Here is a 13,890-nt window from a genome sequence, read left to right on the forward strand (position 1 = left end):
ATAAAAATTATGGATTAGATAAGAAAATATCTTCTCTTATTATATGTAGGTTGTGTAATAATAATGAAACCAAACTGGCTTTCTTCTGAAAAGGGATGAAAAGAAGCTCGAGTGTGTGACCATCAGGGCATAAGCCACGTGAGAGAGTTAAGTCATCAATTTACTAAACATTTTGGAGGTTAGTTGACTTTAATCAAATTTTAAAGAGCACGAAAACAAACAAACACACACAATATATTTAAATTATAGACTAATGGTTATTGGTTATGGTCTAGGTAGGTAAGACCAAAATTTCAAGAGACGAGTGCAAGTCTAAGTAGAAGATATTTGACCAAACATTTTGGTTTCATTTTCTCATCTGTGTGAAGAGTTCCGAGGGCTTTCCTGTTGCTCCCGAGTTGCCACCAAAGGCTGAGAATCCACCACCACCCGCTTGGCCTTGCGCTTGTCCGCCGAAACCACCAAAACCGCCACCTGTATAATAATAATAATACAATCACAAACATGACAATGGTCAATCTGTATGAGCATGACCTTGTATCTATAATGTATAGGTCAATCGATGTTTAGATTGTAATATTACCTCCTGCTGCTCCCGCGAAACCTCCACTACTACCCTGAGGAGCAAAGCCTCCGAAACCTCCGGTGCCTGAACCAAGTCCACCAAATCCACCGCCTCCTCCTCCTGGAGCAGCACCAGCAAAGCCTCCACTACCTGAGGCTAACGCAGCGAAGCCACCAGTGGGAGTAGAAGAAGCACCAGCAAAGCCTCTACCAGCTGAAGCCATGGCCGCAAAGCCACCAGTGGCACTAGAACCAGCAGCAGCAAAACCACCAGATGCTGGTGCATTTGGCAGACCACTTCCTGGGTTAGAGCCACCAAATCCTGTAGGAGAACCAAACGTAGCTCCTGGGAGCCCAGCACCAATCTGTCTCGACTGCCCAAAGGAGCCAAGAACCGACCCTAGAGCTTGCTGTCCCCCACCAATCTGTGACGGTTGGCCAAATCCACTCTGAGCAGGTGTCTGAGAAGGTGTTACAGAGAACGAACCAAAACCTGCTGGTTGAGATGGTTGAGGATTTTGAAAATTGAACGAGGCAGGTTTGAATAGCTCGCCACTAGGAACTGTCATATTGAATGGATTACTTGTTGTTGTTGTAGCATTACCAAAGGGACCACCAAATGGATTTGTTTTGGGGGCACCCGGGTTTGGAGTTGACCCAAGCCCGAAACCTCCAAAACTTCCCATACTAAGTTCAGTTGTCTGACTAGCCTCTGGAGCTTCTTCGTCCATTTCATCTTCCTGTGTATCTACAATATCTTTTTTCTCACCAAATGGACTTGCTGAAGTTGGTGAGGATGCAGGGAAAGGGGCAGGTGTAGAAGATAGCTGTTGTGGCTGAGAACTCCCTGGCCAACTGAATGAAGGAGCCGCCATGCTTGCAAGACTAGACTGTGTTCCTGATGAAAATCCAGACAGGAACCCAGATGAACTGACAGGGGTTACTGTAGTCCCTGGGTTTGAAATTTCACTTTTCACCGGCAGTGGCTCATTCTGTGTTTTTGTTGCATTTGCTACAGAATCTACAGTACTTTGCGTACTTAGAATTGACGAACTTTGAGCCTCTGGTTTTTTAGGTTCTGAGACTGGCTCTGTAATGGGGACAGCAGATGACGGGGTGGAAACTTGAGGTGACTGAAACGCATCAGGAGGAGTAATAGGGGGAGTCGAAGATAAGGAAGTTGATGAGAACAAACGACTACTATCTGTTAGGGAACTGGTTGCAGAGGCCTGATCAGATGACACTTGCGATGTTGGAGCAGATGGTGGAAATAATGAAGACTGGCCTGTTGAGGATGAGACCATCTCAGGGGATGATGGAGACAAAGCTGGTAAATTAAAAGTGAAACCAGCTGTGGGACCAGGTGATGGAGAAGGTGTTGACGGAGCTGCTTGATTGAGATCTACTTTGACACTGGTCAAAGGTTTACCAAATGGAACATTGAACCCCGTAGCTGAAACAGTGGATGTAGATGTGACTGAAAACGTTTGCGGGACTGGTGCTGAGCTAATGGGTATAGATGCTGGAACTGAAATTCATATTAAAGTTGACCAGTGTCATTGACCAGATATTAAAGTGCCTATAGTTGACTATTATGTGAATCAAACGAAATACACAGAGATCAACGTAAACATACCTGGATCTTGGGAAGAGGATGACACTGGAGCTGATGATGCTGTAAATAAGGTGGAAGTGGAATCAAGCGGAGTACCAGACAAAGGTGCCGTTACAGCAGGAAAAGTAAATTTATCACCAGGGATACTGCTACTGGAATTGAAACCAAACAACGATTTTGAAGAAAAACTAGATGCTGGTGCACCAGACGACATGGTTGAAAATTGAGCACCAAAACCTTTGCTAGATTCAAAATCAGATCCTGATGATGTGGTAGAAAGCCGCTGCACACTTCCAGCAGCTGTTTCAACAAACGCATTGGCCTTAGCTTCGGAAAATTTGAATTCTCCAGCCTTCTTTTCTGTCTGTTCAAGTACAGTCGAGGCCACTGGTCGTTTCGGAAGAAAACTTGATCCCCCTGGTTGTGAAACTGTCCTTGTATCCTTAATCTGCGATGGGGCAGATTCCTCAGCATAAGAAGTTGTATTGCTAGACTTATTTCCAGACCAATTGAAACTTGGTTTTGACGCAGAGATTGGAGAGATGGTAAAGGGACTGTTAGATTGTGGCATAGGTGGCCTCGTTTTGAATGGGGTTGATTGAGCTTCAGATGTGTCTTGTTGGAATGATTCCATAATACCTGCTCAAAGTGTTACACAATCAAACCAGAGAAGCAATATAGTAGATATAAAAAACAAATGAAACACAAAAACATTCTTCGAGATCAAATTAATGCACTCTGCAGTATATCTTAGCTCACCCTTATTCGAGGAGACTACAGGTGATGCATGATCTTTCACGTGAAGCAGTGATCGATCTTGTGTATTATTCGCAGACCGTAGTCTCTCACTCAAGACAGTCTGTTGGTTCATACCCGTCTTCTGTTGCTCCTGCAGAAGCATCCTTTTGACAGTTGTTTTTGGAGGCTCAAAAGCAGCCCAATTCTGTAAATAGATCACAAAAAGTAGAGCCACACGTCAGGATACACCATAAATAAAGGAGTGCATATAAATTCTTCACAGTTTAATATACTAGAGAATATGTGCATATACCGTGAGGGCTAGTACTGAGTCAAAGATTTCATACAAAAATTACCCTGTCTAGTGATTCTCTTCTCCTCCTAGCAGTTTCAGGGTCAGAATTTTTCATAGCAGATGACTGACGTTGTCTTGACTGTTGATTTATACTTGCGGGGATAGAAGAGAGTAATAGGTTTTTTGCTGAAGATGCATTTTTAGCTTTTACCGCATCTGGTGAGCTGAAAGAAGCATCGTAAGGGATCCCAATTGTCTCGAACAACTCCTGCTTCACATTCTTTTTTACAGGTGAATCGATTTTCAAATATGTCATTTGTTTTGAGAGACACTCAGAGAGTTGCTCAGCAGCAGCCAATTGGGAACTCATTGTGTTATGAAGGCTGTGAAGGGATTGCACACGTCTGCAAAAAGAATCAACCCAATATGAGTTGCAAAAAAAGGGGACGTTTTGACCAACTTATAGTATTTCTTGTGATGGTGTTTTCTTCCTTAAAATTTTCACAACTGATCCAATAGAATACCTTGAAGGAGCAGACCTATTTGGCACGCCTCTTCGTGCCACAGGATGTCCACCATCCTCATTGTAGCGATCGAGTTCAAGCCGATTAAAATATCTCTCTAGTTCAATCAGTTGATGAGTCAAATCCTAGAATGAGAAAAATAGAAGATAAATGACAACAGCGAGCTAAAAGTAGTAACAGATGGATGAGGGAGATATATCAACACGTAAAAAACCTTATTTAGTTTCATTATATGCTGCCGCTTGGCCTCAAGCTCAGGATTCAACTTCTGGCGGTTCCAAAGTTGCCAGTACTGGTTATCAGCAGTTTGCTTATACATACCTTCCATGTATGTCTTTTTTGCCAAAACTGAAATCCCCACATGAAACAATAATAAGAAAACATAATAACAACCTGCTAATTTGCAGCTTAGATTCCAGTGTAAGATATGAAAACGATACTGAATATAATAGGGAAGACCAAAAGAACGAGAACAAACTTTAGTCTAGGGACTTCCAGAGAAACATGTGTAAAAATGCAAGAACCTCATCTAAAGCACACGCTTATGCTGACTATCATACTGGAGCTCACGCTTTATCACCATCATATACAAATATCAGATATGAGACTAATGTGCATGTATCAGGATTCGTTCCCTTCTTCTAAACTTCTCAATTTAGGTTGAGAGTTGAAGTCTGGCGGGTTAATGATGTAATGGGGATGAAAGTTAAACTTGCCTCAATTTCTAGATATCACTGACAGTGCTTAGAAGTAATATAAATTTACAACAATCCTAGTTTGCCTTTTACGGGCCTCGCGGCTTTAGAATACCTTTTCAAGTAAAACACAATTCTACCTACTAACAATGTTTTTGCGCTACATATGGGGATGGTAAAATAAATAGATCACCTTGAATTGTTTTGTCAAGAAGATGTTGGATCTCTGCTTGCTGCTCGTGAATTGTGCTCTGAAGACCACCACACCAAATGAGTTAGCAATTTAGAAGGACCAGAATCACCAACAGTATTTTTTTTATTGGAAGGTGGTTTGGTCAGATATTAAAAGAGGGAATCCAAAAATAATATGAACCAATAACAAAATACGTGAACTTTTACATATTACCTTCCACGTTTGGCACTTGCCAGCAAGACTTTCAAGTCCTTGCTCCAGTTCTTCAACATTGCTTTTCAGTATAAACGCGCAAGAATCCTTGAAACCACCCGGTCCTTCAATGGACTGTAAAAGTGTATCCATTTCTCGGGCCATCTCATTTATCTGGTGCAAAAAAGGAAGAGTCAGTTACGCTAATGGTATCAGTCCAGTAAGTAAAATACTACAGCAAGGCATGATTGTGAAAGCATGAGTGTCGGATGACTCTCTCCTGGAAAAAACATATCCACACGAAAAAATCATTGAGAAACTAATTACTATCATGAATTCATGAGTAAACCTTACATTACTGGGTTGGTTTGACATGTTATGCTCAAGTCTCAGAGGTCCAGTACTGAGCGGAGTTTTGTGCTGCTGATGACTGGCTGATTTTTCGAAGGAAGATTTCACCTGTTGTGACAATTGAGAGGCACGGATAGAAGGTATTGGCTCAATTTTCTCTACCCCTTCATTAGTGTCCTGATTTTGGCCTAGCAGAGGACTTAAATTGCTCAGCGCTGATACTCTACCAGTCTCAATAACTTGTACAGATTTATCTTTGATGCTCATAGGAGGGTTTACATAACCAGTTCCAGACTGTACAGATTGCTTATGCTGAGTATCTCTCATAGAAGGAAAGGGACCAGATACAAAATCTGGAGGTGAGACGCTTTTCCCACTTGACCATGGCTGAGATGACGTATTTTGCGGTGACTGCAAAATTGCGTTCTGCAGGCCAGGAGATCCAAAAAAAGCTGCTGTACTCTTTGACTCCACATTGGCCTGCAAATGCATAGAATTGGACTGCGCAAATATGTCTTTTTGAAGCTTTTCGGAAACAGGGAGAGCAGGACCGAATCCTGCAAATTTGTTGGTGTCATATCCTAAGGACATGGGTAGTTGCCCAAAACTTGTTCCGGACAACCTAGGAATCATGCTTTGTTGAGCATCTTCAACTTGTAACGGTTTTTCAGCATACGGTTCTTGCTTCTTGTTGTTGTCCCCAGACACTGAGCTTTTCACAGACTCGAATTCCTTGCTAAAAATGTTTTCATTTGGCAACCTTTGTTCAGTAGAGAACTTCTCTGTGTTGAGGTGTTTCTGATCATTTTGTACTGCAATATTCAACTGTTGATGTTTTTCAGAAGATTGTTTAGAAAGGTCATCTTCAATCAAAGGGGTATAAGCATCTTCTATATCAGAAGAAGAGGCCAAATCAGTATCAGATGAAGCTGGCCGTCCTGCAACACTGTCGGGGAAAACAAATTAATGTTTTTTAAGTAATGTTGTCAACAGCAATGAGTTAAACCACTGAGAGAAATAAAGCCTACCTAGCAACATTAAACATGACCAGCTTCCCTTCCAAAGTGAGGCACACAAGAACAAAATATGGTTGAAGTTCTTTAAGTTCATCATCTCCGGAACGGACATTAACAGTCCCCTCTATAGAAACCCTATCGATACAGAGTCCCATGACCGTATTGTCATCGTTGTTTTCTGAAAAAACAAATTATCTTCTTTATATTGAACGTGTCATTGTAGGAAAAGTACACATACAATACAGAAACTATGGACTGCATACCTTGGAGCCCAATCCTTGGCAAAAAGGTCTCACGATCAATATCAACAACGGAAACTGCACTTTTATCATCACCAGATGACCAATCCAGTAAAACAATATGCTCATCTATGCTCTTTCTGTTTGCTGTGACCGCCAGTTTGCTGTAGGGTGAGGTGAAAACACAGCAACATTTACCATCTTCACATCGAAAATAGTGGTAGTTTACATAGTCCGTTTATTAATATAAAAAGAGGAAATGTCAGGAACAATTAAACTGACTTTGTTGCATCTCCAAACGAAATGGATAAATATAATATGAGCTCAAATTTAATTCTAGTATATAATGCGGAACACGTATCATAGTTAGTTGTATTTGAAAACCATTCTCGTTAGAACATTCTTGGTAATTTACAGCCCTTCCAAGATAGTTTATGTATGGACAAAAACTTTAAGATTCCATATACAGTGGGAAAGAATGACAAATGGCTAGCAGCGAGCAAGAAAAGTGGAGTATTTATGAAAAGAGAAATCAAAATAAAAAGAATAGAAAGAATAGTAAAATTAGCCTGACGTACCATTGGTCTATGTAGCTAAAGAGTAAATGAGGTCCAACACCGACCGGGACAAGATCATCCATAGAACATGGAAACAAATCGGAGAAGGATAAAGCAACCAGATTGGTTGAACCCTGCAAAGAAGTTCAAAAACTCACAAATCAGATTAAAAAAATATAAGTAAAGTTACAGATCCTATTGTTTTATTCCATCCGAAAAGGGGTTATGCCTAACTATCTACGCCTCAGCAGCAAAATCAATGCAATAGAAATGTTACTCACATCAGAAATCTTCCCATCTGGACTCCTGATAACCTGAACAAGGTAATTTTCTTCCCTGCCTTCAATCAGCTGAAAGCATCCAAGAAGAATACAGTTGTTGCGTACCCATCTGATAGAATCAACTGTTGCAGAGTATTGTTAGTAAACAGTCATTCATTGAGAGGGCTTAACTTGAGAGCCATTTATGACCTTTGTAATGGAAGTGTGATGGGAGATAGCAGGAAACGAGAAATTTCAACAGGATCAGTTTGTATATATCACGACCAAGCCCCAGAATACAGTATGACTCAGTCCATAAGAAAAGATCTCAAATACCTTACAACAACAATGAAATTTGAAACAAAACGGAAAATACTGGTAAGAAAGAAGAAGGCCAAAACCTGCAACATACCTTTCACGAAACAGTCTTCATCGGAATCACCAATCCAAGAGTCAAATGATAGTGCTATGCACCGCTTCTCATTAAATTTTGACGAAAAAATCCGAAGGCTGTTATCTTGAGCTACAGCGATATAACTCCCTTTTGAACTCCATTCAACTGACAAACAAAACAAAGTTTACAAGTAAATTCCTACAGAGTCGATCTTACATAATTGCCAAAAACATGCTTTTTTGCTGAAGAAGTAGCAATAGAGATGAAACAAACCGGCGTCAACAGCATCCATAACATGTCTAGGGGGTGCATTATCAATTCCATGAAAGAGCTTCCCAGTATTCGAAAGAACAAGATAAGAATGCTTATCATTCCTTCTCCACCGAAAATCCTTAACGAAGCCTGACTCATCAGGTGAATAAGAAAAAGAAGGTTTTGCATCCTGCAACAAAGGAACAGATTAAGTAAGTAAACTATCAATCAACAAAGCAATCCAGCTAGTCTGCTACTTCTGAGACGTGTACCTTCTTAAGAAGTGAATCCACAGAGAAGAAATGAATATCAGCAGCAACGGTGACAGCGAGAATCGAATCATCCGCTGAGAGAGACAATATACGAACGTCCCCAACAGGAACATCGACGAGGCTCAAATCCTGGATAAAAACCTTATCACCGTTCCCGTTACTGTTCTTCGATGCAGAAATTACATCATTAGTCCTCCCAACAAAAAACCCTAATATTCCACACAAAACGGTCACAGTAAATAAACAGCACAGAGCAAAAACCTCTACCATCGCCGATTACGAAAACTAACCGGAGGAATGTGCGACAAAGAGGACGGCGTGGCGTTCTGAGATAGCGAGAGGCTGTGACGGAGGGTTTTCGAGATCGTATTGAGCATCATCTTCTTTGATACTGATAGGTTCGCCGATTCTCTCGAAGTAGTAATCGTTCGTTGAGATGCGATCTCCTTCCGTATCTTCTTCAATCTCAACTCTGCTCATCTTTCAAACTCTTCTCAAGGTTGTTTCAATGGCTGAATCCGAAGGATTTTGAGCGGGAAGTAGAGAGGACGAAACTCGAGAGTGAGTCTCTCTGATTACAAGTGCCGGTGATACCACACTGGTCCGATGAGCCGACGACGGTTCATGGTTTGTTAATTTAAATTTATATGGGCCGTAATGTGTTAATGGCCCAATTGGCCCTTATCTGACACACCAGACCGGTTCTTTTAGCTGAACCAGATTCAGCGACCGGTTCTCTTTACTAAACCAGACCGACATGTATTGTGATATATATATAGTAATTTATTTTGAAATTCAGACTATTTACAATATTTCTGCCGCACAAGATGTGATTCGCTTATACCAAAGGTCTCGAAGGAACATAAATATCGTGAGGCTTGATCGTCGTTCTCCTTCTTTCCGATCTCAACTCTTTTTCTTTGTCTTTTTGGTTTTATATTTCTTGTTTAGTTGATCAATCGTGTGATCTTGTTTAGTTGATAAACTAACTCTATCGTATCTCCAAATGAACATGGTAATAAGAAATGAGCTCAAATTGAATTCCAGTAGTTCAAGAGTTAAGAAATAGTAAAAGACATTCAGGGGATTTAGTGGTAAGGGTTTAAGTACAATAGAGAGACGAGTTTTTCGTGAGACCAGCAGATTGAGCTTGATATATAATATAAGGTCAGTTTTAGTCCATCAAACTGAACACGCTCTCTGTGAAAACAGTGTTCTGCAGCCTAATGATGATTCACCTACAAAGGACGATACAAGGATGACAAGATTTGCATTGGATGAGTACCTTCTTCATTGCTGTTTGATGAAGCTTGCCATTAATTATTATCAATACGTACTGTCTTATGTATATCCTAAAAAAGATTCATTGCTAGGGGATATTGTTCTTTGCATCTAGCACAGAATAATAAAGCGCACGTAAAAGGCAGAGAAGAGGATCATCATTGTTTTCATCTAGCTAGTGTATCCAAGTTGAAAATCAAAATATAAAGTCTCAAAATATGAAGCCTTTGAACACACTTAGATAAAGTTCACATCCTCTACAAAGACCGTTAACAAGAGATTATCAGACCGGTTCTCTTAGCTAATCCAACCGTTAAACGCAGACCGGTTCTCCTACATCGGTTTTGTGGGTAAATTATAGCAAACGGTGACGTTTTACCTCTGCTCTACTGGCGTAGTTGTTGGTAGTTCTTGAGTTTGCGTCTCTCGTGGATTTTGGATTAGCTTCACCTTCCACAGTTCCTGCTTTCCTCTGGTCTCCGCATCTCCAGTTAGGCCTGCCTCTTTTTATCTTTTTGTTGATCCTTGTTTTCACCATTTTCAAGGCTTATGTGAGTAAATTTACCAAATTTTATTGTACTCTGGTTTTGGTGTAAGAGTTTGAGAACTTTTGTTGGAATTGTGCTTATATTGATGTCCACATTGATGAAATTGTAGGTATGCTAATGGTGAAACGGATGTAAATTATCAAGTCATGTCTGCAAAGGATCTAGTAGACTCTGTTTTCACTCTAGGAGGTTGGTCTAATTTTCTGGTATGTTCGCGTTGAGTCCGCAAGCAAATATTTTTACACAATGCAATGGTTTCATTCTCATATCTATTTTATTGTCTCCATTGTTTAGTGCTCGGAGAAAAAACTTCAGCAACCTGTTGATGTTGCACTCGTGTTCATTGGCAGAGAGGTAAGAGTTTATGTATCATTATGAGTTGACTATTCAATTTATCTAAATCAACTGGCGTTAAGAGCATCTTTCTTGCTAATATTTAGATGTCATGAACATTGGCTACTGTGATTTCTACTGCTCCTTTACTTAGTACTCTCTTCTGTTTACAGTTATTGTCTTCAGATGTTTCTTCAAATCAGAACTCGGATCCTGTCCTTGTTAACACATTGAAGGTAAGTTTAGTTTTATATTTATAGTGTGAAAATCGTTGATGTGTTACATATTGTAAGGTTTGCTTTCAAATGTGGATTGTTACATAACTTGAAGAAGTGTGTGTATTGTTGTCTTTATCGAAAATGTTTGTAGTACTTGTAAAGTTGTAATAATTGAGAACGTTGAAGAAAGACCCAGAGTTTTACCAGTATTAACTCTTCCGAGGTTTAAACTCTTTTTTCACCTTCTCCCATCATGTTATTTACTTTGACCATTACTGTTTTTTGCTGGTCATTAAATCATGCAGGCACAGATACATACACCAATATGCATATTAGGATGAACCCCACGAGAAATGTATTTAATGTTGCAGAGTCTTAATAGTGAAGACCCATATGTCTTGCAAGTTGCGACCCATTAATAATGGGCCATTATCAACACTGTTCCTCACCAACAACAATCCCAGGCAGTGAGACAAATAACAACACTAAGGAGTTATTACAATATGGTATGTACAAATGCCTCAAATTAGTTTCTTACTTCCCACGCTTGTTAGTATTAATCAAATGTGTTCTAGAGTTTCTTTAAAAGTTTTGTTCTAGTTGTTCAAATGGAGGGACCAAACTTGTAAAAGTGTTTTGCATGCATTGTTATATTTTCTAGTTGCATCAAAGTCTAAAACGTTTTAGTTCCACAAAATTCAGATTCAAAAGACATTCAAATTATGATTTGAGTTTGATAAAACAAACAACAATACATGAAAGTTTCTTCTAGTTCTGTTTTTTTTTTTGCTTTCCGATTCAAGTGTTCTTGATTTATCGAGTTTTTAAGGTTAAAACTGACTGATAAGATTGTGGTGAATGTTTCCAGCCCAACGAGTAATATCAGAGTCATATGTTATTGGTGCAGTGTTGATGCATGCATCGAATAAGAAAGATACGACGGAAATTCTCACTATGGAAAGCATACATGCTCTAAAATTTTGGAGTAAGAATATCTTGACCAGTGAGATTCTGGTGATGATGAATTCTCATGTGTCGAATTCTGAGGAAGAATCTGCGAAAGGTCTTTCCGGGTGAGACTATGTTGGCAAGATATTCACGTGCCGAATTTTTGATTGGTTTTCCAAGTAATCGACAAATCACAGAAAAATTTATAGAGACAACTCCCAGAATGACTGACATGTTAATTTTAAACAAATCAACAAAAGTAACCTTGAAAGAAAAACAACAGAAACAGAAAATATATTTTTTCAGTGTCAACTTGTGGAATATATAGCCTTCATGCACACAGCACACCCATTTCATTTTCTTCTGATAGAATTTTAAAAATATTTTCGAAACAAACATCTAATAGTTTTAACTTCCATAACCAGTCAGAACCCTTTTTTTTGCAAGAGCTGCTGAATTTAAATTCAAAGTCTGTTAGGGAAGAAACCTTTCTAATTTTCTTCTTGTATATGAAAATTCACCTTGGTACTTGGTTGGATATATATATTACCAAAAACATGTAATTGTTTCAATTGTTTAACTGAGATCCTTAATTTCTTGGATAAAATGTTACGAAATGTACTTTCCGAATATTTATGTATATATATGGAAAGTGACACTATTCAATGTTCAACTATCCATGCGAAATAAAAATTATTTGACATTACTAGTCACATAGATGTTTGGGTCAAACCTATATTGGGAAAAAATAACAAATCTTCTGTTCATCCATTGGTCTATGTTGGCGTATTTCTCCAAAACATGATAATATTGATTTAACATTATCTTTTCTTCTTTATGAAGATTTTTCTTTTTATCTTTTCTTTATTTCATGTTTTAAAATCTATTTCTTACTTTTCTTTTTGTTTTCTGATGAAAATTTGATAGATTGTAAGAAAGAGACATTGAAGAGACTTTTACTCTAACCACAGACGATATAGCAAGTGAGATTGCGTTATCCTTGATGGATCCATCGTGACAGGTGAACCCTCATTGCATTTATACGATTTAATTTAACCCCAAAGTATTCAGTATTTGAAAACATGTTGTGATATCACTTGATTGCGTAGCGTAGGCATTTTTTATAGTAGGTAGCAAAATGTTTTACATCCAAATCAATAACATTTAGATTATTTCTCTAACTAATATATTCAATAACATTTAAATACGTTTTGGATGAATGTTAATCATTTCCAATGATCATGTAGATTTTCCAAATGTTGCATGTTAAAATAACTATCAAGAAAATTATTTTGTAAATTTTTAAGCGAGATTTCAAAAGCAGAGAACATGCTAATTCGTAATTTCTAATAATTCTTAAAAATGTATAAGACAATGTATTATATATTATCATCATGAAGTGTTATGCTTCATGTTGTTGTCACATGGGAGTTTTATCACGAGTGTTACATTTGATTGATTCTTTTGTATTGATAACAAAAGTAAGGAAAATGAAATCTGAAATTAAAATATGTCACTCGTTCTCGTTGGATCAGTACTCTCTCCTTTTTTCATTTTGGAGTTTACAATCTTCTTTTGATAGACGTTGGCTTTGGAACCAATTATAACTCCACTACTTTTGTTAAAGTATATCTGGATGATTTTTCTTCTAACAACATTCGTTCATTAAATAAATGCGTGTTTAAATTTGGATAGTGACGAAACAACAATATAAATACAAAAGCATCATGCTACATGTTATGGTCTATGACATTATTTGGATTTGAATTATTATGTTTTGGTTAATCTAGGCTCGTATTTAAATACAAAGTTCATGACCTAGGCTCGTATTTTTTTAGAGTCGTAATAACCTTTTATAAATTATTGATTTCAAAGAGACTCGAACTCATGCCTCTTTGAATGTTTAGGTTTTCAGTTAATGTGGGTTAAACCACTAGTTCAACCTCACTTTGATAATTTCTATGCAAACATTTTTTCTCCAAAAAGTCGTCACACTATTGATAATTAGAAAGTAGGACATAAACGTTTTTCTTCAATATTGAACTAGAATTCACATTTGACAGCCTATATAGTGTTTTAATAATTAATGCAAGTTACAACATTGACTAATAATCAGTATTTGATACTAATAACATACATTTCTTTTTTAATAATTTTTTGTAGATTGTAATACAAACTAATAATTTATATCTTTTATTTTTATTGTATTTTTGTCAACCAAAATTAATTAAAATTTAAAAGAACCAATTCCGAGGGATATTGTTTACATCTATATGTTTTATATAGTAACGTACTTTTTTTTTTTAAATAATAACTTTTGTAAACTAATACAGAGTAAAATTTGGTATCAGTTATCAGTAACGCACTTTTCCTTTTAATAATAACTTTTGTAAGCTAATACAGAC

General features: G+C 37.9%; 2 protein-coding genes and 1 long non-coding RNA gene across 4 annotated transcripts; 1 reads left to right on the forward strand and 2 right to left on the reverse strand.

Moving 5' to 3' along the window:
* Positions 1–33: 33 nt before the first annotated feature.
* LNO1 (Nuclear pore complex protein) lies at positions 34–8,776 on the reverse strand. 2 transcript variants are annotated; one of them, NM_104429.4, is made up of 18 exons: positions 8,448–8,776; positions 8,158–8,366; positions 7,907–8,075; positions 7,652–7,798; positions 7,261–7,382; positions 7,001–7,113; positions 6,447–6,586; positions 6,196–6,361; positions 5,171–6,113; positions 4,838–4,990; positions 4,625–4,682; positions 3,951–4,084; positions 3,737–3,861; positions 3,274–3,616; positions 2,939–3,122; positions 2,201–2,818; positions 584–2,092; positions 34–474 (listed from the first exon to the last, which is right to left on the reverse strand). In NM_104429.4, exons 1-18 carry the CDS (start codon positions 8,635–8,637, stop codon positions 347–349), a joined length of 5,451 nt encoding a protein of 1,816 aa, NP_564694.2. In that variant the 5' UTR covers positions 8,638–8,776; the 3' UTR covers positions 34–346. The 2 variants fall into 2 exon arrangements, with proteins under 2 accessions (NP_564694.2, NP_001117499.2); NM_001124027.2 differs by having other exon boundaries at positions 196–474; positions 3,265–3,616; positions 8,448–8,762.
* Positions 8,777–9,415: 639 nt separating this feature from the next.
* On the forward strand, positions 9,416–10,697 carry AT1G55546 (2-C-methyl-D-erythritol 4-phosphate cytidylyltransferase; the record flags this gene model as incomplete). The annotated part of the gene is made up of 6 exons (NM_001124028.1): positions 9,416–9,490; positions 9,837–9,928; positions 10,096–10,192; positions 10,281–10,340; positions 10,493–10,555; positions 10,689–10,697. The coding sequence occupies 6 exons, from the start codon at positions 9,416–9,418 to the stop codon at positions 10,695–10,697; spliced, it is 396 nt and encodes a 131-aa protein (NP_001117500.1).
* Positions 10,698–10,709: 12 nt separating this feature from the next.
* Positions 10,710–11,007, reverse strand: AT1G08057. Its single transcript, NR_139363.1, has one exon. It is a non-coding gene; the product is annotated as an other RNA (long non-coding RNA).
* Positions 11,008–13,890: the final 2,883 nt, after the last annotated feature.

This window comes from Arabidopsis thaliana, assembly GCF_000001735.4.
Source record: "Arabidopsis thaliana chromosome 1 sequence".
NCBI classification, from domain to species: domain Eukaryota; kingdom Viridiplantae; phylum Streptophyta; class Magnoliopsida; order Brassicales; family Brassicaceae; genus Arabidopsis; species Arabidopsis thaliana.